Below are 25,515 nucleotides of genomic sequence, written 5' to 3'. Positions count from 1 at the left end.
CTAAAGTGTTTCTCAAGTCCTTCTAACTTAGTGGTATTTAGACTCTAAGCTTCTCTTCTGTGGGTCTTATCAAGGCTGAGTTTTAGGTTTAATAAGCAGGTATAGCATAGACCTTACTCTACAACAAGAGTCAGCAAACCATGGCCTGTAGGTCAAATTTAGATCAACACCTGGTAATTTTATAATTAAGGCTTTATTAGAACAGAGCCACACCCATTCATTTATGGATTGTCTATAGATGTTTTCACATCATAAAATCAGAGTTAAAGTAGATGCAACAGAGTCCATATGGATCAGAGATCTTTTTGGGGGGTAGGAGTTATCTGAGATTGAATTCAGGGGCACTGAACCACTGAGCCACATCCCCAGCCTTTCTTGTATTTTATTTAGAGACAGGGTCTCACTGAGTTGCTTAGTGTCCTGCCTTTGCTGAGGCTGGCTTGGAACTTGAGATCTTTCTGTTTCAGTCACCCGAACAGCTTGGATTATAGGCATGCACCATCACACCCAGTAGGATTAGAGATTTTATAATATTTATACTTTAGCCCTTTACAGAAACATGTTTGCTTACCCCTGCTCTGTGAGAGGGGCACACACGAGACATGGCCTTTCTGATGTTTCAGCTAGAAGCTCAGGATACTAACAAGATACTAACAAGATTTCTCCACTCTGGCTGAGTTGTGGCATCAAGGCCACCCAGCACTGTGCACTCTCCAGTGTCTCCGTTCTTTTTTTTTTTTTTTTAATTTTTATTGTTGGTTGTTCAAAACATTACATAGTTCTTGATATATCATATTTCACATTTTGATTCAAGTGGGTTATGAACTCCCATTTTTACCCCTTATACAGATGGCAGAATCACATCGGTTACACATCCACTGATTTACCTATTGCCATACTAGTGTCTGTTGTATTCTGAGTGTCTGTTGTATTCTGCTGCCTTTCCTATCCTCTACTATCCCCCCTCCCCTCCCCTCCCCTCCCCTCTTCTCTCTCTACCCCATCTACTGTAATTCATTTCTCCCCCTTGTTTTTTTTTTTCCCTTTCCCCTCACTTCCTCTTGTATGTAATTTTGTATAACCCTGAGGGTCTCCTTCCATTTACATGCAATTTCCCTTCTCTATCCCTTTCCCTCCCACCTCTCATCCCTGTTTAATGTTAATCTTCTTCTCATGCTCTTCGTCCCTACTCTGTTCTTAGTTACTCTCCTTATATCAAAGAAGACATTTGGCATTTGTTTTTTAGGGATTGGCTAGCTTCACTTAGCATAATCTGCTCTAATGCCATCCATTTCCCTGCAAATTCTATGATTTTGTCATTTTTTAATGCAAAGTAATACTCCATTGTGTATAAATGCCACTTTTTTTTAATCCATTCATCTATTGAAGGGCATCTAGGTTGGTTCCACAGTCTTGCTATTGTGAATTGTGCTGCTATGAACATCGATGTAGCAGTGTCCCTGTAGTATGCTCTTTTTAGGTCTTTAGGGAATAGATCGAGAAGGGGAATAGCTGGGTCAAATGGTGGTTCCATTCCCCCTTTCCCAGGAATCTCCATACTGCTTTCCAAATTGGCCGCACCAATTTGCAGTCCCACCAGCAATATACAAGTGTACCCTTTTCCCCACATCTTCGCCAGCACTTGTTGTTTGACTTCATAATGGCTGCCAATCTTACTGGAGTGTGATGGTATCTTAGAGTGGTTTTGATTTGCATTTCTCTGACTGCTAGAGATGGTGAGCATTTTTTCATGTACTTGTTGATTGATTGTATATCCTCCTCTGAGAAGTGTCTGTTCAGGTCCTTGGCCCATTTGTTGATTGGATTATTTGTTTTCTTATTGTTTAGTTTTTTGAGTTCTTTGTATACTCTGGATATTAGGGCTCTATCTGAAGTGTGAGGAGTAAAGATTTGTTCCCAGGATGTAGGCTCCCTATTTACCTCTCTTATTGTTTCTTTTGCTGAGAAAAAACTTTTTAGTTTGAGTAAGTCCCATTTGTTGATTCTAGTTATTAACTCTTGTGCTATGGGTGTCCTATTGAGGAATTTGGAGCCCGACCCCACAGTATGTAGATCGTAGCCAACTTTTTCTTCTATCAGACGCCGTGTCTCTGATTTGATATCAAGCTCCTTGATCCATTTTGAGTTAACTTTTGTGCATGGCAAGAGAAAGGGATTCAGTTTCATTTTGTTGCATATGGATTTCCAGTTTTCCCAGCACCATTTGTTGAAGATGCTATCCTTCCTCCATTGCACGCTTTTAGCCCCTTTATCAAATATAAGGTAGTTGTAATATTGTGGATTGGTTTCTGTGTCCTCTATTCTGTACCATTGGTCCACCTGCCTGTTTTGGTACCAGTATCTGCTTACAGTTTACCCTCCCATAATCTCCTTTTGAACTTAAGAAGCTCAACCAGACTCTTGACAGAAAAACCTATACAAACTCTGGGGTCTCCGTTTAGTTCAACTGCCTACTTTTTAGTGCCCTACTCCCTGAATTTCAGCTCCTTCAGTATCTCCTAATTCTAACCTTTGGGTAACTTTAGTGTTGAGCTCTGCTGGGGCTTAGGCTCCCTCTCATAGTCGAGGAATGGTTCTCAGGAAGACAGTTGGGACATTCATGGGTCAACTCCAGGAGCGTTTCTTCATTTAAGAGAATTTCAGGCTTGTTTAATGTTCTTTTCCCTATTTTTGTCCAATATTGGTGCCTTTCTAAATGGTCTCAAGTGGAATTCCCCTGCTGTCATTTTAAAATATCAAATTCAATTTTTTTTTGGCAAATGCATGTAATAAACACAGTTACACATGAAACCTTTTACCTTTTAATAGATAACTTTGAGAGTGATGGGATTATACTTATATTACTTGATAGATACTCATATATAATTACCAAAATATAGAGGAAATTTGAATTTAGGAGACTGCATCAACAGTTTTTCATCTAAGAAGCTGCAAAGAATGTCTTCAGCTGCCTTTCATATGGGAGCTGACATCTCACTAGGTAAATCAACAACCAATTTACCAACATTGTATTATCTATTATTGTTACATATGGTTTACCCATTCCACATCATTTATTAATATGCACATCTTTCATCTCCTCTTTTTCTAGTTTAATTAAATTAATATTAGAATTCAGACTGTAGGTTGTCTTTGCAGATTTCCAATTCTATAGTTTCTGCTAGAATATGAAACATCTGCCCTTCCTTGCATAGAAAGAATAATACTCTATAATCATTATTTTTGTATTACTTTGTACTAGTTTTGTGAAACAATCCTTAGGAGTTTTGAGTTACAGTATGATAACTTCCTTATTATTATTCAGCCAAAATACAGCTTCTCTATTAAATGATCACATTTCTAATAGTATAAAATTAGGACATTTTGTGTTGTTTCTGTCGTTATTAGAATTTCCAAGTAAGCATAAGAATTGTGTTTAATTAAAAGCCTCTCTTAAGTTTATAATTGTATACAAGCTTACTGATGATGTGCTTGATAAGTATGGTATGGCTATAAATAATAGAGGTTTTATAAATATTTGAATAACTGGATTCTGATGTCACTTCCTTTGCTAAGGAAAACTACTTTAAGTTAGGTATTAGATATTCATCATGGTCATGAGTACTCATAATTATATGAACACATATTTGGAATGTTCACACTTTTTAAAAGTTCCTTTCTGGCTGGGTTGCATTTCACATAAAGGACCTAGGTTCAAATAACACTTTCATATAGTGGAAGCTATAATTAAGTCAAAGTTGTACTTAAAATTAAAAATAAAAAGACAAGCCTTTAAAATAGAAGTGCTAATAAGACCTTAAATGAACTTTCCTAACTGTCTTGGCTGTAGAAATTAGCTGACTTTTATCTATAAAAAGGGTAATTGGTATATTAGCTATGTTACTCTCTGCTGCAAGTAATAGATATCCCAATTAAAAGTGGCTTTAAAATATATTTTTCACATGACAAGAGGCCTGAAGTGTGTTTCCATAATTAATTAATCCAGTGGTTCAGTATCATCACCAAGGACTTGGGTTCTTCCATTCTTTCTGCTCTGCCATTCTCAACATGCTGACTTTTGTCCTCAGACATGTCTCCTCGTAGTTGCAAGCAAATTACAATGGCTGCAAACATCGGATATACCTCATCCTCAAGCCTTTTGTACTAGAATTTATCTCAGATTTTTATGTAGAACATACTACATGATAACCTGATGCTATGCAAAAGCAGTTTAACAAGCGGACACACAACAGAGTATAACTCAAACCAAGATCAACTCTGTAGGTAGTAAGAACTGACCAATATCGTGATATCCTCTGCTCCCAGTAGCATTCTGACACATATTTACTAAGTGGATTTCTGATGAAGGGGGATTGTATCACAATTCACTTCTGTAGCATAAATATTCCCCTGTGGCCAACTTTAAACTATGAAAATGATGTCACTTAATGCAAAATAGAGAAAGAACAGAAGCATATTCTTAATAAGGGAGAGTTCTACCGTAAAAATGTGATCCATGTAAAAAATTACTGAACAGCTCTGATAATAGTAAAACAATTAAGGAGTGATATATTTTTATTTTGATTATAGATATGTTCATTTTAATATTAAGACTATATATCTTATTTTTTAATTAACATCTATGTTTCACCATGATTTTGAGAATTTCCTAAAAATTTAATATCCAGTTCCCTGGAGCAGGTGTGAGTTATCTCTAGCACACCACTGACCCCTCACCAGCTATCTCCTACCTGACTTAATTAACATGAAAGCTTTATACTATATGTGCATCCAAAAGATTACAGATTTTAACCAACATTACAGAAAGTAAACAGTACCATTTTGTTCACTATAAAAGTAGACAAAACTTTTTCATATTGAATATTCAAGGGTAAGATTGCACAATAGCCTCAGTTCACCAAAATATTTTATGAAATAAGAGAAAAATAAAGACATAAAGAGTAAGTCTGTCACATTTTACTGAAATTTGATGAAGAGAAAAGAAAACTTTAACTGGAAAATGGCATTTTGAATGCAATATGGGCACAAATCTCAAATTCTGTGTCATTGTTTCTTGGCTTAGGCTATGGGTCCTGTGTGAGCCTAGTCAAGGCATATCACACCACAGGGACATTATCCTCAACTGGAAACTAGATAGGAGGTTCCAGATAATACTGAATGTCTATGCTAGCTATACAGTTTGTCATTTTAAATTAAAACAAAATTCTAGTGCTTAGGATGTAGCTCAGTGGCAGAGCACTTTCCTAGTATATGTGAGGCCCTGTGTTCAATTCCTAGAACTGCAAATAAATAAATAGATTCTATGAGACCTTTGGCATAGTCTCCTCATAGTTGCAAGCAAATTACAATGGCTGCAAACATCATATATACCTCATCCTCAAGCCTTAGTGAATGAGATAGGTCCTCAATAAATGATGTCAAATTTATGTTGAATAATATTGCTAAATATTGTGTTATAGTTGTTATTTAAATTTTATTGTTGTTTTACATGCTTATTTTCCCTACATACTCCTAAGTTCTTTAAGGATGGGTCTTAAGGGGTATAGGTGAGGTGAAAGAATCTGGTCTTAGGTGGCAGTTAGACCTAAGTTTGAAGCTCAAAACGGTACTTTTCTAAAACCATACAGATTTTAGACATGTGACTTAATCTCTCATGTCATTTAATCTCCAGGTTTGTGGGGGGCTTTTAAAATGTATTTAAAACTCATTGAGCTAAAACACACTTAGTAAGCATTCAAAAAATTATAGCTATGCATTTGTTTCTTTTATCCAAAGCACCTAATAGTGTGCCTGGCACATATTAGAATCTTATTTTCCCAAAATGCATAAGTAAATGAAAGAATGAAAATAAAGAATGAAATAAAACATTCGAATTACAAATTTGAACAAAATATTGTTCATTTTGCTGAAATTAGCGCTGATATTCTTCTAGTTCTGTAGGAACTCATCTTCATGGACTGCCTATGGGTCCATGAATACGATAGTGTAACCACTTTGAGATACTATTCTCTAAGATGCTTTAAGATGCTATTCCTTTAGATCTCTTCTTCCAGTTCTCATCTCAGTGTCCTTCATTGAAGACACGGGGATTCAAGGACACAAACTCTGTGGTTCTTGACAGCTCTAAGACCCTTCCAGACCTTATTCTTTACTTGTAACTATAATCCCTATTGTACAGAACTCAAATAAATTTTTTGAAAATATTTTTATTAGTTGTTCATGGACCTTTATTTTATTTACTTATTTATATGCAGTGCTGAGAATTGAACCCAGTGCCTCACACATGCTAGACAAGCACTCTATCACTGAGCCACAAACCCAGCCCTCAAATAATTTTTTAAAACATATTGATGCTGTGGGTAAGGGTTGTAGCTCAGTGGCAGAGCATTTACTAGCATGTGTGAGGCACTGGGTTCAATCCTCAGCACCACATATAAATAAATAAAATAAAGTTATTGTGTCCATCTACAATGAAAAAGAGAAAAAAAGCATATTGATGATGATATATGTAAACACTAGTCAGGAACATGAACTTTCAGGTTTCCAAAGAATGAATACCCAGCTACAGAAATTATATCAGTTCTCTGATTAATCCAGAAAAATCTATTAATTTGTTCAGCTTTTCCAGAAAAAGCTATTGATTTGTTCAGCTTTTCCTTGTTATAAGAGGGAGAGTGACAACCTCAATGATCCTTATGTTTTGTAGATAACCAGAAATCACTCTAAACAATTTTTGAAGACATTTATAGAAGCAGGTCTCTCAATTTCCCATAGTTTAAAGTAGCTAAAAAGTGATTATTAACATTTTTTCACTCTCCCAATTCTGTGTCCATGAATAGATTAGCTCTGGCATCTCTGCCTACTGATTTCTGTATTGATTTTGAGACTAAACTACTTCAAAGTTTACTGCACAGTGATAGTTCAAGAGCTTGTCTCATGATCTTCCCACCCAGGTGTTCTCAGGGAAATGCAAAAGCTAAAATTTGGCTTCCCTCCACTAACCCAATTAAGAACCCTTCCAGCTCACCAAGCTGGACAAGAAATTACGTAGAAGACATGGGACAATGGAAAATGGAATGACATAGCATGAAAGACTTGGGCCAGGAAATTTCTTGTTGAAATCTGAGTGCAGGGTACACTGGAAATTCTAAATTACTAAGTCATTAGTACACACATAAAAATGTCTTGTAATTTCTAGATTTTTCAGTTTATTTATTCTATTGATCATTTCTTTAGTTTGTTTTGTAGCTTTTAGAGCATTGGTGTATCTGAGAATCTCAATTCCTCCAAAGATAAATGTTGATCATTTACCCCCCTAAAAAGAAACAGATGAAAAATATTCTTAAAATTAATTTATACAAAACCAAGAACATATATGAGCTGAAAACTGTCTTACTTTTTAACCTCTTAGAAAATTTCCAAAATTAAATTTAGCTACTCAGTGTTCTAATATCAAAGTCAGTGAACAAAATAATTATTTAATCTAGTATTAAACTATTTTCTCATCCTATAGCATGTGGAGCAAAATATGTTATATTCTTTTACACACATTTCAGTTTAATTTTATATATATATATATATATATATATATATATATATATATATATATATAGCCATAATCCCTGTTGTTTTGATTTTTTTGGAGTGAAGACAATTTTTTAAGAAAATGTTTGGTATTAACATTCTTTTACTTAGGTAAATATTTATTTCATATGTTTAGAGGATATTTCAAATGGTTTTATAGTTGAAGACATTTACTGGCAAAGGGGACAAATTCTTTCCCAGCTTTAGCTAATAAGAACAAAATTGTCTCACAAATAAATGGAAGATTAGGAATATGGCATTTGTTATGAATAATATAAACACACATTAAAAGGAGGGTCTAATCATCATTTGATTCTTTAATCTCTTTAGCCCTACTGGAGGGTGGGCTGAAATTCAACCATTTCTCCCCCAAGCACAAAGGACTACATGAAAGATTTGCAATGCTTCTCCCTACCACACTGTATTATTGCTAAAATAACAAAAGAATAAGAATCTATTTAGATTTAATCCCTTAAAAATATAAAGATTATAGAAAACTAGACAAGTATCTTATTATAAATTAAACATGGTTTAGAACAAACCTTTAAGAAAACTAAACACTTAAGGAATTTTTACTTACCAATTATAGCTCATGAAAAGCTTAACTATCATATACCTAAAAAGGTTTAGTCTTGGGTAGACTCAACTGAGACAGCAATAAAGTTAGTTTATTTGAGTACAGTGATTGAAAAAAAAAATGACCTGCATATAAATGATTTGAAAACATAACTGTACATTTTTTTGAATTCACTTAGTACAAATTTAGCAGATAACTCTATTGAGTAGAGTTTTAGAAGGCTAATATACAATAACTCCTAATAATGAAGTATAATCAGTATAACTCAGAAACTGAGAAATAAGGTGATTGTTCTTTGTAAGTAAAACAAAAATATAGTGGAACTGGTTGAGAAAAATCATTAAAGAGAGGAAATGATCTCAGGTCAAACTACAGCAAAACCTACAAAATATATTAACATATCGAAAGGAAGAATGTGCTAGCTAGGTCAGTGGAGGTTGTGTTTGTCATTGGCAAGGTAAAGGAAACACAAGAGAGAAGCCCATTCTGACTGTAGGACTCCAGTCCTATGCTGCATATGTATACTGTGGAACAAGAGCATGAGTAGATGTCTACATGGATCCCTTAATGTGTACATCTTTCCACTCTGTAGGAAGTTGGATACACCCAGCTACTATGTTACCCATCTATCTTACAGGTTTTCTTCCTTGCCATGCTCAATCAGCAACAGACTGAATCTATTTTGGTGTCTCCTAAAATATATCTACAGGAGATCCATAGAATCCAGCAGAAACTTATTTAAGATAGCCATATTTCTCACCTAAGATATAATGCACTGTCTCCTTCATTTTTGTACATTAATCTCTGAATGTTTTATTAAACCAGAAAAATTCCTGGTGGCTCATTAGGCTTCTAAACTTTCAAGGATGAGGACCAGTTTTGGGTTGATACATCTGTTCAGATAATGCCCAGCTGTGGGAACCACATGCCCTTCTTCACATGACACCCACACCTGGAATAAGGCCCATCTCCACAGATTTCAACAATCTTTTGTTGAAATTGTGAAACATGTCCCTGATATTACCACTCTTCACCACCTTAGTACATAGTAGTATTGACTTTCATAAAGAATAACAGCCCCCAGACAGGGTCTTTGCATTTTTTCACCACATAGATAAAGTGACTCTTTGAAATATTAGATAATAAAATCCCTTATCAAGGAAAATCAATCCTCCTTTATAACCACCCTCCACACTGTTGATCCCTAACAATGGACCTCTTTTCCTATCTTTCTGATCTTGCTCACTTGATTCCATCCACCCTGACCTTGTATTCCCTCCCTAGAATGCTCCACCTCTACAAGCTTAACATACTCATTCCCTTCAGATCTTTATCCAAAGGTCAAAGTTCACTTTTGTTGAGAGGAATTGTTAGATGACCATCATATTTTATGTAGCACTCTTTCTAATCCTGTCCTTCTTTCTTGATATCCCTTGCCTCATTTTTATGCAGAAACTTTTCATGGCCTATCAAATGATATGCTTCTTTGTGGAATAAAAACATAATTTCCATGGTAGCATGGGTTAGAATTTATTCATTAGAGCCTGGAATACAGCTTAGCACAGAGATGGGATTCTTCAGTAACTTTTAAAATGAACATTAGCAAAAGAGAAATATTCAATATCTAAGCCTAGTTGATTCTATTCTACCTTTGCCATTAGTTAGGCATTTGTATGATCTTCAGCAAGTCACTAACTCTCTAACCTCTTGTTTATACAGAAAATGAAAATAATGGTAGATTAGGGTACAAACACTGTGTTTTCTCAAGACAAAATCTTACACATCTATGAGGAATGTGGGCCAATAAGATGTCTAAACTTTCAAATGGCATGAATGGGAAGACTTAGCGAGAACATGATATTTTAAGGATGACGTATTAACTATTAGTATTGTTTCTCCTACTAACCACTGTAAGACTTAGGAGTACTACCCAACCCTTTTAAGCCTCATTTTTATGGTGAGAGGGAAAACACTTTTGCTTTCTCAATAAGATTGTTTTTCAGTAACGTTTAAAAAAATTATATCTTAATCATCAGGAAAAGCAATATAATAAATGGTGACTACAAATTTTAGTAACTATTTCTCCATAATTCATTCAGCCAACAGTTATTTGTGTTGAATACCGGTGTATGACAGGCTCCATTCTGGGTACTTGGGATTAAACTGGCACAAAATATACAAATACTCTGCCTCATGGTATTTACTTTCCAGTGTAAAGAGACAGATAGGAAAAAAAAATAAACTTAATAAAGAAATAAATAACTAGTATTTTGAAAGGTCATGTGTGTTATATGGAAAAGAGGGCCTCCAGAAAAGAAGGGGATGTCAAGTTGCAATAAATTTGGTGTCATGATATTTGAGCACACAGTGTCATTCAAAAGCTTTCCTTTCCCCTCTTTTTCCTCTTCCTCTCCTCTATGTTAGTCAGCTTTCCTTCACTATAACACATACCTGAGACAATCAATTTTTAAAGATTTATAAAGATTTTATTTTAATATAAAAATTTTAAACAATTTTTAAATGGTTTATTCTGGCTCATAGTTTTGGAAGTTCCAGTTCAAAACTGGAACTGTTGATTTGGGGGCCTGTGGTGAAACAGCTTATTGTGGAGCAAGCCTGCTTACCTCATGGCCAGGGAGCAAAAGAAGATGGGATCAGCATTAGAGTTCCATCAGCCACTTCAAGGGCACACCCCAAATGACCTGAAGACCTGCCACTAGGCTGTACCTCTTAAAAATTTTCACCACCTCCCAAAGGCACCAAATTGGGGTCTCAGACTGTAACACATGGGCTATCTGAATCATAGAACACTCCTTTTCTTTCTCTTAGGTTTTCTTAAAGACCTGAAATTATATTATAAATATATTTTTCCTAAAATTAAGGAAACTTTATACTCTGTTATGGTTTGAATATGAAGTGTTCCTGCAAAGCTCCTGTGTGAGATGATATAAGAATATTCAGGGATAAAATGATTAGCTTGTGAAAAGTGTAACACAATCAATGGATTAAACCACTGATGGATTAACTGGGTGGTAATTATAGGCAGGTAGGGTGGAGCTGGAAGAAGTAGGTCACTGAGCATGTGCTTTTGGGATTCATATGTTGTCCTTGGTGAGTGGAGTTCTCTCTATGCTTCTTGGCCATGATTCCTTCTACTATGATATTCTGCCTCATCCTAGGCCAGAGCTGTGGAGTCATCCAACCATGGACTAAACCTCCGAAACCAGGAGCCAAAACAAACTTTTCCTCCTCTATATTATTCTTATGAGGTCTTGGTCACAGTGATGAAAAAACTGGCTAACACACATTTCTGTTGGAGTAGGTGATTACGGTAACATACTTTTAACAGATATTACTGTAAAAAAATTTTTGAAATTAGTTTGTTTACTCTTTCCATGAAAAAATGTTTGAGCTTCCTAATTATGAAATCTGATTGAACTCATAAGGTGCCCTAATACCAATTTTTTTCAAAGAAGCTGTATTTCCGAGGCAAATGAAATAAATAGCAGTATCTTTAAAAATAAATGCATACTTTTTAGTCCACTTGTTTTGAAACTCATGATTTTATTACTGACTTTTCTATTCTTAGAAAGCAAGTTAGGAGATGCAAATTTGAGGCCTCTTTTTCTTTTCTTTCTTTTTTAAAAATTTTAACAATAATCCTTTACTTAGCATAAGCCTTTCTAGGATGACTGAAAAATATACAATGACCAAGCCACTGTAACTTGCAGAAAGAGATAAATGAAAAAAAAAAAAGAATAAAAAAGAATGACAGGCTTCCTAAAAGACACCACCATAACCCCTAAGAACAAGCCACGTAGAACTTGTTTTACAAGAAAGTGCAATAAATTGATCCACTATTGACAATCTAGATTGTACTGTGTGAGTAAAGAGGGCAGCACAAGAAAATCTGTTGAGTTGGGCCATCTCTAGGAAAGGCTGCTAACATACAAACCATATTTAATGATTTTAGTGAACTTTTCACCAGGGAATTTAAATAAAGAGCAAGTTATTGTCTTAGCTCAGATATTCACATTTTTAGAAACTTTTGGTACTTCAGTAAAGACCTACTTTTTAGGGCAGGAGTCAGTAAGAAAAAGTCTAGAACAAAAGTAAAATCATAGCCTAAGATCCTAAACTGAAGGGGCTCATGGGCTCCTTTTGAAATTTATGTTACAGTCTGGGTTATATTGACTCTCCTCATTGTGTGTTACACACTATCAACCTGCAAACTGATAAAAGAATATTGGTATCTATTGCAGGGCTGTTGGGAGTTATTGAAGCTGACAAAATGCTAGAAAATATTATTTACATTCTGTTCCTATTCAATGAAAGGGATCCATGAGAGGTTGATAAGAAGAGTAAAATTGGTTATCTAGCCTGCAATTTCATGTCAGGGTTTCAACTGGTTGAAACTAAATGGCATTCTTTGGTCAATGGCAATCAATCTGGGCACTGCTTTGTGATGAGGAAGCCCATTCATGACCCAAGGTGGCCTAAGCTTCCAACAATGCTGCATCACACTCCTTACAAGTTTCAACATGGAGACCAAGCATTTCTAGAAACCATCTCTAACTCAATCCAGATTCATTCACTGCCTCACTTTCACTATTGTTATGAGGAGACAATTTCAGCTCAGGTTCCCACCTTTCTTATATTTCCTATTTGGTGTTTCACTTGATCTGAAACAATGTGTCATGGGACAAAAAGGTGTGTGTGTGTGTGTGTGTGTGTGTGTGTGTGTGTGTGTGTGTGTAGAAAATTACAGAATAAAATTATTTCAATAGAATTGAACACTCAATGATTTCCTACTTATATGTGAAAGGCTCAATGTGAGATAAGTATATATTCAGAAATAATTAATCAATTAGTCACTGAAGTCAGTAAATATACATACCACAAAAGAAACATAAGTAAAGTTCTATGGTTACTAGAGAAAGAAAAGAACACCTTATTTGTTAAGATAAATGAAACCTTCATTGATCCATTCATTCATCTATTCACCTATTTGATTACTATGAATCTATAAAATACCTCCTCTGTTCCTACAGGAAATATCCATACAAACCATTCCATTATCAGATATATAGTCAATTTCTCAAACTTTAGGATGCTCCAAACTTCAGGGTGTATGTTAAAATATGAATTGGCTAGGCCATAGCTTCAGATTTTTGATTCATCAGGACTCAGATGGGTCTGAGAATTTGCCTTTCTAACATATTCCTGGGTGCCCCCTCTGCTATGTTCTTAGGATCCCACCTTGGGAACCAATAGGCTGTTTCTCAGGCTGATCAAATTCACGATTCACTTTGCATTTCCTTGTTAAAATGCAGATTCTCACTTAGTAGTATTGATGTGGGCCCCCAGTTTTGCATTATTCCCTGTGTTTCATTTTGAGTGGTAAAGGTGAATAAAAACTTACAAGTAAATATGCACAAAATACATTATAAATAGAAATGAATAAATTAAGATAAGTGTTGAAGAAGAGACGGAGTTTCCATCGGGAAGCTGGTAAAGGTGTTCAGAGGGAAGAGGGTTGATGCAAGATGGGAGACAGATGGAAGGGACAAGAGATAGTGATAGACAGGAAAGTGTAAGATGGTGAGATCTAGGACTGGAAGGTTGTGTGGGTTGGTGACTCAAATGGAGAGGAAATGGGAGCTCCTCAAGCTGAAGAAGCAGTAGAACTTTAGAAAATATTATGGGATGGTTTTCAAAGGAAAATGAAGTTCCCAGAGTCAGCAGAAGCCACAATAAAGAGGGAAACTTAGCCACCTAACAGAGGAGGGTTTTCCAAAGGTCAGCACACTGTCATCAAGTTCAGAGAATCATTCGAATGCAGAGATCTCAGAGAACATGAGATTGTTAAATGAAGAGGTAAAGGATGATCTGAAAACAGTAGCATTGGCCAAGAAATATGCTCATTTCTTCTCTTGGCCTCCTGAATGAAAAGGAGAACTTGTAGAAGTCCTGGCCTCTACTGAGGGATGAGGGGCAACAAGTATTTTCAGAGAGAAAACAGCTTCCAGATAAGATGGGCGGGCAAACAAATGAAAGGAAAAAAAGGATGAAGATGGAAAGAAAAGTTTGTTCAAACTGGTGGTGAGTCAAATTACCACACTAGGGGAAAGATATCACATCAATAAGGGGACACAGAATAAAAAGGTAGGTAGGATTAATCCAAAAGGGTTGAGAGTAGGCTCAAAGGGCTCTATATAAGTCAGCAAATTTCAATAATAAGATTTGTAAAGGAAATTTGTGAAATATCTACAGGTGAGGGAGCAAAAATATTAAATAACAAAAAATAGTTAAAGGGTAGCTTTTGAAATAATCATCCCTAAGTTTCCAAACTGAGCAAATTCAAGTCTTCAAGGTTGAAGTAAGGTGCTCATTATTCTATTGGAAATGTTTACTTTCCAGGGAGAAAAAAAACGATCCTTTCTGGGGTTACATAAATGGTAAGAATGATGGTTGGAAACACATGCCTTCTTTACATTCAGACCATTTCTCTAGAACATTAAATTATTCATTTTTAGGGTCCCTGTCATAAGTGTTATGCTTCAGAATCATAAAATCATTCCTACCTACAATTTCCGAAGAGTTAAGGCACTGACCATAAAAATGAAAATGTAGGAGAAATCAGGTCCCTGTGTGTTTTCACCAGTGTCTAGCTATTCTACCCTGGGTAAATTTCATAGCCTCTGGGTGCCTCAATTTCTTCATCAATACAATTAGGATAATAAGTGCTAACATTTATATGTAAGGTTTAATATTTAGATATTTTCTTTAGCTATTTCTAAAATTAACTCATTTAATTCTCAAAGCAACCTGATCAGTTAGGTAATATTATTATTGTGCTCATCTATACATGAGAAAATAGATTAAGCTAGGAGCTGTAACATTCACTAGAGTGAAAATAGGAATACTGGCCACACCACACATCCTGTCTCTTGATTAGGAGCAGATAATACCAGTAACCACACCTGAAATGGTTTAAGGAGTAAATATGAAAAGTCTATGCAGAGCACAAATTCAGAATTCAAAAAACACCATATTTTTAGCTATTCAGTTCTCATCCCCACTTTCTAAAAATATAGAATCCCAAACTGAGGTATTTTAAAATTAGTAATTGTGGTTTTTGTAGTTGCCCTAGTTAATTAAAAAAATAATTTGAACCATATGTCATTTTACATTTATTAAATTAACAAAATTTAAAAATAATAATATCCAAACTGGAACTCTTTGCCAAACTATATGGGCTCACTCATTTAAATAGTAATATTTTCCAGTAATTTTCAAGCCTTTACCCTTTTACTGGCCAATGCTGTCCCTTCTTATGCGACAGCATGTCACAGAGGAAGCAGCAAAATTTTGGATCAGATAGACCAAGCTAGGGTGAGAATGAAAGTACAAGGAAGTTATCCACTTACTAGTTAGGTCACCTTGGTAAATTTAGTTATCTCTGAGCACCATTTCCCTCATCTGCAAACCATAGCTACTAATTAGCTAAAACATTATATTCTCAGGTAAATTGCATAGCAACTTGTATGGGTTGAACATGCTTGAGTTACTTTCCTCAAATATTTGTTCCTTTGTACAAGCAAGGAAATAACTGAAAAGAAAGTTGATTGCATAATATTTTTAATTTATAATAAAAATTGCAACCAACTATAATGTTCTAAATAAAGAAAATAATAAATATATGAAATTGCATTGATATGATAAGATCCTGATGCTGTGACTGGTATGATAAATGTAAACACACATGACAACTGGAAAATGCTTATTATAATATTTTATAATGAATAATACAATGAAATTGTTTATGATTATAATTTCTCTGTATAAAAAATTTTTGGACCTAGAAGGAGACATGAACAACTGTTGTACTAGATTTTTTCCTCACTGGCTTCCATGATTATTAAAATATATAATTTGTCTAAAAAATACATATTGAGATATAATTAATATTGAGTTATGCAGATTTTTATCTGAATATGTTTCATCTAAGAATACATAAAGTGCTCTGATACTTATGTTTCTACCTGGGATTCAAAGATCTTCCTTTACCTCATACTTAATTCAGACAATTCTGGAACCAGATTTACTACAGAAAAAACAAATACTTAAGAACTTCAAATTTTAAAATTTCTTATCCTATATTCACCATCTATCACTTCATAAATCTTTGTTCAACATTATTGAATAGTTTGTTCTCTACAGTGAAGTTGAACTATTCAGGGCATTCTCGTTTCCCTTTTCCTATCTCCTCTTGTCTCACCAACCAGACAATGTTTATCAGTTTATTTAAATATTAACTAACATACAAATCTTCTTTAAAATTTACTGAATAACTCAGGTACTAAAAAAATCATTCCTGTAACATCAAAAAGGCAAATATTTTTATCAGCCATATATATGCTTTAATTTATTTATTTTTTAAAATTTATGTGATTTTATTTTTTGTGGTACTTGTGTTTGAATCCAGGGCCTTCACATGCTAGGCAAGCACTCTACCACTAAAATACATACCAGCCCTTCTATTTAATTTTTATTTTTCAAGATTTGCCTGGACAGGTCTCAGATACTTGCAATCTTCCTGCCTCAGTCTCCAGAGAAGCTGGAATTACATCTTTATGCCACCATACTCAGTTTATGTGTTTTTATTTTTGGTACATTATTGTTACAATATCTTACTTTGTTTTCCAAATTGGGGCAATTTCGATTTTGCAAAGCAGAGCTTGATCTGATTTTTTTTTTTTTAAAGTACTCTGTGATATTTTGAGCTTTTTCAGGAATCTTCTGTATTACCAAGAAGCAAAGAAATGCAGAGCTTCAGGGAAAGAAAGAAAAAAAAAATAAAAAGGAAGGCAGGGAGAATAGACAGTATTAAGAAAAAACAAGCTTTTTAATTCATTCCTCTGAAGGATTTAAGACTTAGAGGTAAAACCTTATTTGAGTTTTATGTAGGAAGATAAGCTGGGACCTCACATGTCAGATAGAAAGGCCAGCAAAGCAGTCATAGGCAGGGTGACACTGCATGCTTTCTCTCAATGAGCATATATGAGAGGGAGCCCCATCCCCCTAGAGGAGGGGCAACCCCTGAGAGGGGGAGCCCCATCCCTCCCCGTCCCTCAATATGAAACTGCAGAAACTTCCAGTGGGAACATCTAGGGTGACTCGTGTGTACTCCACACTAACTAGAAAATAAGTCATGCATTAATTGTCAAGTTTTAGTGAGGAATTCAATCAAAGTCACGTTAGCCTCTACAGAAAACTAAAACACAGCTTAGGCAGGTACAAAGATTTATCATATCAGATAGCATCAATTAAGTAGCTAGAAAAAGCTCATTGTAACTAGAACTTTTTTGATTGCTCATAATTTTGTTGGAAAAATCCTGTCAAGTGGAAACTTCATTCATTGTCCAAGATGACAAAAGTATTCAAAAAAGAAGAATAAAACACAACCATACATCTTATTAGCATTCTTTATTTACAGGCAGATGCAGTATTATGGAAAAATTTGAAGAAAGCAGGTTTCCTCACTGAAAGCTCTAATGAATATACTCTAATTATTTATGTAATTAAGAAGTAAATGATGCTATTAAATCCAAGCATAAAAATAGACGTTTAACTGAGCCAGAAAGAAAAACTATTAAAAAGGAAAAAAATCTAATTATTAATTTAAAATAAAATATTTAAAGTTTGATATTTTTAAGGAAGCTTTAAATAATGACCACCTCAATGAAATATCAGGATGTTCTAGGTAGTTATGTTAAATATAATCAATAAATTTGAGAGATTAATCTACATAACCTCAAAAGCAAGAGTCTCTATCAAAGTGTTCTTCCTGTCATGAATTTGTATGTGTTGTTATTTATTCCAATTTATGCCAACATCTATAGTAAAGAAAAAGCTTACATTATGAAGATACTCTAGGTAAGCATGTGGCTGATTAAATTATCACACCAGCTTTCATTCTGTCTTTTGACTCCAAAGACTTTCTCAGTCTTAATATTATTATGAGGCTGGTTTTACCCTTAATTATGAGAAACTGCCTAAGTTAATGGAATTTGAGAATAGGAGTTTGCTGTCCAACGTGACAGATTATGCTTGCTCATTTGAAACAAAAGGAAAATGTAATGGGAATTTGAAAGTAGCAAGAGATTTGGAGCCCTTGCATTTCTGCTGTTAACCTTAATCATTTCATTCTATTCTTCAAAGAGTCTAATTCATAATAAGAGAGTCAGATATAAGTGGAGAATGGAAAGCAGACAATAAGAATAAGAATTAGAATGGAGTGACAATTAATTTTCTCCATTTAAATTATCTCCCAAATATTATGGCTTAAGGAAAAAAAGAAATGTTAATAACTGTCATTTCTAAAACCCTGACTAACCAATAAATACACATCACTCATGCCCATTTCTCATCCTATCTTAAATGGAACAAAGTGACTTTCAGAGGCTGGGAAGTGCATAATTACATAGAATGGAGACTTTGGACTTTGATCATAATTACAGTGCTTTATCCATCCATCACTTGTTGCTTGAGGACTAGTCCTTGGTGAGTTCTTTAAAGGAGATAGAAACCCTGTCAGGACAAATTTGAGCTTCAAAATAGCTAATCAGAAACTTGGCTTTCTTGTCCTGAAATAGAGATTGAAAATTGCCACTTTAATCTGACAACCCATTTGGCTTTTAAGTGAAGTGAGAACATGAAGTCTGTCTTTGAGAAGACATGTGTCTCTGTTATACATTGTCTCCAGGTACCTTTTTATGAGCTTCTGTTGAGGCCTGGGAGCCTGTCTCAGTGTAGGTAGTGGTTTTCAAAATTGGGTGTACAAACAAGCAAATCATCCAGAGTGCCTGCTTAAAACACTGATTTTGCATTTCTTCCCTTGGTCTTCCTTTTCTTGGAGGAAGACATCAATCTCAAACTAAAATTGAGAGAAAATCTTACAGCATAAGAAGGACTGGAGTTCTTTCTCCAAGTGTGGTCTGATAATTACTCCAATCAAAAATTTTTTTGTGTTTGTTTGCAGTGTAATTACAAGGCTCCAAAATAATTTACGAAATCATTGTCTCAAAGACTTGATATAACATCTGTCTTCATACCTGACCACATCAGAAGTGTATCCCTATGCTTCCCAAATAAAAATTTGGGCTCCCAAATATTAGAGGTATCGTCAAACAGTCAAATATAATATCTCCTCATAAAACAGTTTGAAGAGCTTTAACAAAATTTACTAACAAAAGTCCCTCTTCCAATTTGCTGCTTGGACAGCAGGTGCTTGCACCTGCTATCCTCAGATGGCTTCTCTGGAGTCCTCCTAACTTCCTTGCATTTTGATTTAGTTCTACACAGGTAATTTTACTTTGGATTTCCTGACGTCTAGGAATGTATCTTATTTGTATCTTCAATCTTCTCCAGGTCACACCATAAAAATAGTAATAAATTCATGAAGTAGTTTATTAAACCAACAAGGCCTAGTTTTGGTTTCTCTATCTATGAAGTTGGTAGATTAGCTTCCTTTGGCCCTAATAACAAGATTATTACAAACTTAATGGTTTAAACCGACACTAATGTATTATCTTATAGCTCTGCAGGTCAGAAGCCTATGCAGGTTCAACGAGCTGAAATCATGGGGATAATAGGGCTGTGTTCCCTTTGGAGGATATAGGGGGAAATCTGTTTCTTTGCCTTTTCTAACTTTTAGAGGCTGCCCATCTTTCTTGGCTCATGACTCCCTTCCATCTCCAAAAGCCAACAATTATTTGTAAAGTCTCTTTTTCACACCACATAGCTTGGATTCTTCTACCTCCTACTTCTACCTCCTACTTTTAAAGAATTTTATGATTATACTATGCCCACAGGAATAATCTAAATTAATCTACCTATTCTAATGTCAGTTGATTTTTAGCCTAAATTTCATCAATAGCCTTAATTCTCCTCTGCTATATTGTTCCTGGCATTAGAATGATGGCCTGTCTTTCTAGGCCATTATTCTGCACACCATACTTGCTCACATCCCAGGTACATCAGGTATGTAATCCACAGGGAAACATTTTGTTCACTGTAAAATTTTAACAAATCAAATAACATTTTCTGTTCTATGGTAGACATAACATTAAACTGGAGTCAAGAGATTTAAATTCTCACCCCGATTTTGGTAGTATGTTGCTGGGTGATCTTTGGCAACTCACTGAACTCCTCTGGGATTCAGATTCCCTAATTCTGAAGTTTAAGAATTAAGAGAGACAAGCAAAAATGATCTTTGTTCTTAATTTAAAGTTGATAAACAGAATAGTGGAACTCAAGATATGCATATATGAGGTAGCAATTATTTGTGGGAACGAAGCCTCAGCCCATTAGCACACAGTAGAACTGAGCAATACACTAAGGTTTTCATAGTTGCATTTCTTAATTGCATTGGTTTGCTTAATTCTCGAGGTCCTTGTTATGAATGGCAGATCAGAGATTATCCCTACTTATGAACAACTTTGCTTTAGATAGCTTAAGTGATTTCATGAAGGTCATCTAACCAGTTAATAGTAAGTTAAGACCACAATCCAGATCTTTGACAAGTTCTGTGCATACTCTGCTACCATCCCTTTTTCTCTGAGATAAAATGCATGTGAAGCTTGGCAGCAGCACACAGGATTAGAACAGCATTGTAGTATTAGTTAACTACAGTTGGTCATAAAGGTATTTTGAAATATTTTTTCTTGTGCAAATTGAAGTTTGAAGCACTTTTTTTTTTCTGCTTAAGACTAATGGATATGTTAGACCCTGCAGATAGAGCATAACAATATTCATTTACTTAAAGTAATATCTAATTCTTCCTGTGCTCAGCCTTGGTTCATTTCAAGTACTAAATAAAAACATACAGATTGTACATGATGGCTCATTTCTTCCCTTCAGATAGAGAAATCTGGTCATTGTGGTGATAGCTAATACCTGGTTTTCACATTGAACTAGAGGAATTTAACATTTATCTCACATTAGAAATTATATTAGTATATGCTACCTCAATTATTTAGAAAGTCTTAATAAAGCACATAAACCACTATAAGGGCAAACTTTTTGTTTGTCTTACAATGATCCTGGCAGATAAAAAGGATATTAAAGGTAAGGGATATGACGTAGCTCTCTAGAATTAGCAGTGGCTAGAAAAGGCTACTGACCCTGAGATCGTAGGAAAGGGAGGTAGGGAGTAGTTGCTCCAAGTCAAGAGACCCAGACTGTGACAGGCCCCTTGACAGGATCTACAGTCGTTAATAGAAAACCCAATAGGGAGTCATTCAGGGAAACGGGTATCCCAACTTCACTTTGCCTTTTGTTGAACTCAATGGGAAATGGGAGGAAAGAGGAAATGTTTAATGCAATCTTTAGATGTCAGCTTGCTGGACACAGAATAAAAAGAAGGATGCAGATAGATGTGGAGGGTGTGTGGAGGACACCTAACACAGAGCTACGTCTGCCTGCATGTGATTTTATCAGAAACTACAAGTTCATTGTCATCTTAATGCCTTTCAGGATGCATTTAGAAACACAGTTAATCAAGTTGGCCTTTAGCAAAGCACAAAATTCACAGCAAATAAGTAATTAACACAAGAAACTCTTCTAACTTGTAGAGTACTTTATCAGTTTGTTGCTGCTTTTAAGTAAAGGGTGACTGTGAAAAATAATACAAAATATTTTACGAGTGGATCAAATTGTAATGGTGTTTCCTTTTACTTTATTCTTATACCTTGGTTATCACATTATTTCAAACTTTAATCTTAATTCATCCTTGTCATTTCAACTGATTTAGTTTTTGAAAAGATATTTGGAAAGAAGTTAATCTGTCTCAGAAATACTTGGTTCAAATAATCTGTTTTTTACAAACTAGATGGCAATTCTAAAAACTCAAGTTTGCAAACAAGAAGGTCAAAATAATATCCTCAAAAGTAAATTAATAAAGATTTAGCTCCCAAATCTGCTGAATTTTAGATTCATTTTGAGAATTCATATAATTAAACAAAATAAAACAAAACGAACTCCCTGTGTACAGTTTTTGTGTATAAGGAAATGGTAACTAATCCACTGCTTACTTATTGATATTGCATAATTTCATCCATGTTTTGATATTATTGTGAAAATTAAGTTAGTAATCGTATGATAACATGTATGATTTTAGCCATATCACCAAAAGAAAATCTAATAATCACCATAGTTTTGATTGCCTTTTTGATTTTCAGAAAAGTTTTTGCAAAGACCTAAGTAAATGGACTCAATCCTGAGCATAATTAAATGTATAATATATATTAATATGTTCAGGTGGAAAGCAAAAAAAAAAAAAAAAAAAAAAAAACAGGGGGAAATCTCAATTTTAACTGTGAGAATGATTAGCATACACATTAGATTACAATGTGTATTAAAACTGGCTTTTCTGAAATGGCATTAATATTCCATAGTTAACAATAATAACATGTTTTTATTCTATTTTGTGATAAAAGGAAATTCATGAATTAAGGTAGTTTATAGTTAAAAATATCAAGATATCCTGCCCTTTCTTTTTTTAAGAAATTCTTTCATGACTTCTTTCTAAAGACAAGGTCAGGAAAGACAAATTTAAGTATGTAGATGACTATGATTATGGAATGATTAAATTTGGTCTTTCTTAAAATAGATTTTGTAAACTGAGAACTGCAAGGGTTGTCTGCTTAGAAAAACCAACTCAAAACCATTCACTTATTGAGCATCAAAGAGAATATTGTATGATACTTACTTTGACAATACATAGTATCTAAATTTCTTATAGTGACATTTCATTTATTCATTATTTATTCAATGAGGATGGATAATAGTAACAATTCAAGTCCTTAAGCTATTTGACAAAAAAGTTAAAATACTTGAAGAAAATATCTTACATTAAACATATAATACTTTAGAGTTTCATAAATGAACTTTATACACATCTTATTCATCTTGTACTTGCAGTGCCTTACACACAGCAGATGCGTAGTAACAAATATTTCTCCTCTTTATTTGATACAGTTTTCATCACAAATGAGAAATACATATTTTAGCCTAAAACAATGTATTATGCAAATAAATGTTCCCTGACCATTCTGAACTGCAGTCTCAGAGACTGCCACATGTTCATGACCTTTCCCCCAAAATGACACTCACCCCGATGGGAGCTCAGGGTATTCTAGGAAAATTTAAAACTATTTCTATTACTCCTTAGAATTTTATAGTAAGTTAAAAACTGAGACAATATTTATTCCATGAACTCACAAATTGTCAGGGCAATATGAAAAGCCATTTCCTTATTTATTTATATTTATCAGCTTCTCCTGATAATCACTAGAAATGTCTCTATAAAGACATGTGCAGATTTGAAGTGTGAGCTGCTAGTCAGTAGAAGAAAATGTCTTCTAAAGCTGCTAGAGGTCCAGGTACCTACTTTAGGAAAGATGTCTTCAAGGGAAACATTAAGGGGTTGATGTTTCATCAAAATTATGTTCTTAGAAATATTATTTTGAAAGATGAACAATGAAGTTGATAATTTTGAGATGAAAAAAAAATCTCTGAGAAATAGAAAATTTGGGGTGTTTTGCCTTTTTAATCAACCCATCTATAACTAAATCTAATGTTCAAGTCATCTCAGAAGATTAACTGCAGGATGATTCGTTTTTGCTGTCATTCTGTTTGTGGCCCACAGAGAGCAAGGCAGGAATCAAGTCACCATTCACATTTCCCAGTTGAGTCTGGGAGACCAGCTACTTTTTCCTTTTTCTCCCTCTTCTTCCTGTTTGTGCCATTCCATTTACCTTTCTGCCTTATTCTGCCTCTTCCACTTTCTCGCACATCCCAACAGAAACCTCACAAGAAGAGAAACAGAGTCTGCATAGTCCATATCAGTGTTCTACACGGTGGCACATCACATTAATGAAAGCAGATCACACATCTTTCATAATATGCCGTAACTAAGTCCTGTCCAGAGCCATCCGATGCCACTTCTAGTAGAGGCTCCAATAGGCACAGGTGCAAATGTCAAGTTAACCCCTTTCTAACCCTGCAGTTTTTAACACTCAGAGGATCTCTCTCATTCGTCTTTAAAATAAAGTACGAAATTCCAACATCAAATCTCATGCTGTTAAATTAACAACATCACACCGCTCCATATGACTTGAATATTTCCCATAACTTTATGACTGGAAAAACACTGTTCAGATTTCATTTACCAGTTTAAAAATAGCAAACTCTAATTTGAAACACACTCTCTCCCTCTCCCTTTCTCTCTCTCTTACACACACACACACACACACACACACACACACAATTGTGCACTATCAATAATATTTCCTCTCAGTACTAGGCAAGTATTTCTTAGTACAAACACAAATAAGATTCAGTATAATTACAGGTTTTAAAAGTCAAATATGTTGAAAGATGATGTTTGTTATGAAACAAATCAAAAAGAAAATATTACTTAAAGCTAAAATGACAAGCCACAGTCTGTTTTGTATAACAATGGCTATTTATCTATTTTTAATATATAAATCAAAACTATTCAGTATTTATTTTGACTTGAAGATTATTCATAGATTATTATATCCCTGTCCAGTGCAATTTCATTTTATTGAGTGGGTGGGTGCTGGGCAAGGCAAATAATATATTTTAAACATCTTAAAGTGGTATGATAATTTAAAAAAAAATGAATTGTTTTCAAACTTTGTCATTTTGTAGATCTGGAGATAAAACTAAATGACAAATTTAGAAAAGATGCCCACAGATCATTTTAAGTCTACATAAAATCCAAAATAATATCACTGTGCAGACCAAACAAGGAGGGGTTCCTCTTTGTACACAGCAAAAACACTCATAATACACAAGGCACTGAAATTAAGTTTTGATAGAAGTTATGTCACATTTAAACTCACCGCTGGATGTAAGGGTCAGGGCAGTACTGTAGGGTGGCACACCGTGAAGTTTCAAAATTCATTTCCTTCAACTCTCCTTGATATCAACCAACGGAGAGCAACTATATAAAATATACACATATACCTGTGTATATATAGATATTTAGCCAGAAGGCTAAAAGCAATAGGGTCAAATGCCATCAGACATAGAAGTTTAGACACTTCCCCCCTTCACACATATTTGCAAAGAGGCGGAGCATTTCTTCGTTTTAGCCAATGAAATCCATCGAGTGACTAAAACATCATAAACAGTTGATTCTTACCAGCTGGGCATCCTCTCTAAAGTTGTTCTTCCCCTTCTATCACGGCTTTAGAGTCCTTGATGTATGGTAGCCACACTTGTTGGCAACTTGGAGGCAT

The 25,515-nt window shown here is 34.7% G+C and overlaps 1 protein-coding gene across 4 annotated transcripts in view; it reads right to left on the bottom strand.

Annotated features, from left to right (window-relative positions):
- Positions 1–25,227, bottom strand: part of Tp63 (tumor protein p63) — a 214,957-nt gene extending 189,730 nt beyond the window's left edge. For all 4 annotated transcript variants that reach the window (XM_076867161.2, XM_076867162.2, XM_076867163.2 and 1 more), the window contains exon 1: positions 25,117–25,227. In XM_076867161.2, coding sequence (XP_076723276.1) covers positions 25,117–25,178 — 62 coding nt within the window. In that variant the 5' untranslated portion in view covers positions 25,179–25,227. The remainder of the gene's footprint in view (positions 1–25,116) is intronic.
- Between the last annotated feature and the right edge of the window lie 288 nt (positions 25,228–25,515).

This window comes from Callospermophilus lateralis, chromosome 10 (assembly GCF_048772815.1).
Source record: "Callospermophilus lateralis isolate mCalLat2 chromosome 10, mCalLat2.hap1, whole genome shotgun sequence".
Classification (NCBI taxonomy): domain Eukaryota; kingdom Metazoa; phylum Chordata; class Mammalia; order Rodentia; family Sciuridae; genus Callospermophilus; species Callospermophilus lateralis.
The sequence above is the reverse complement of the archived record's forward strand: the minus strand, read 5'-3'. Positions and strand labels throughout refer to the sequence as shown.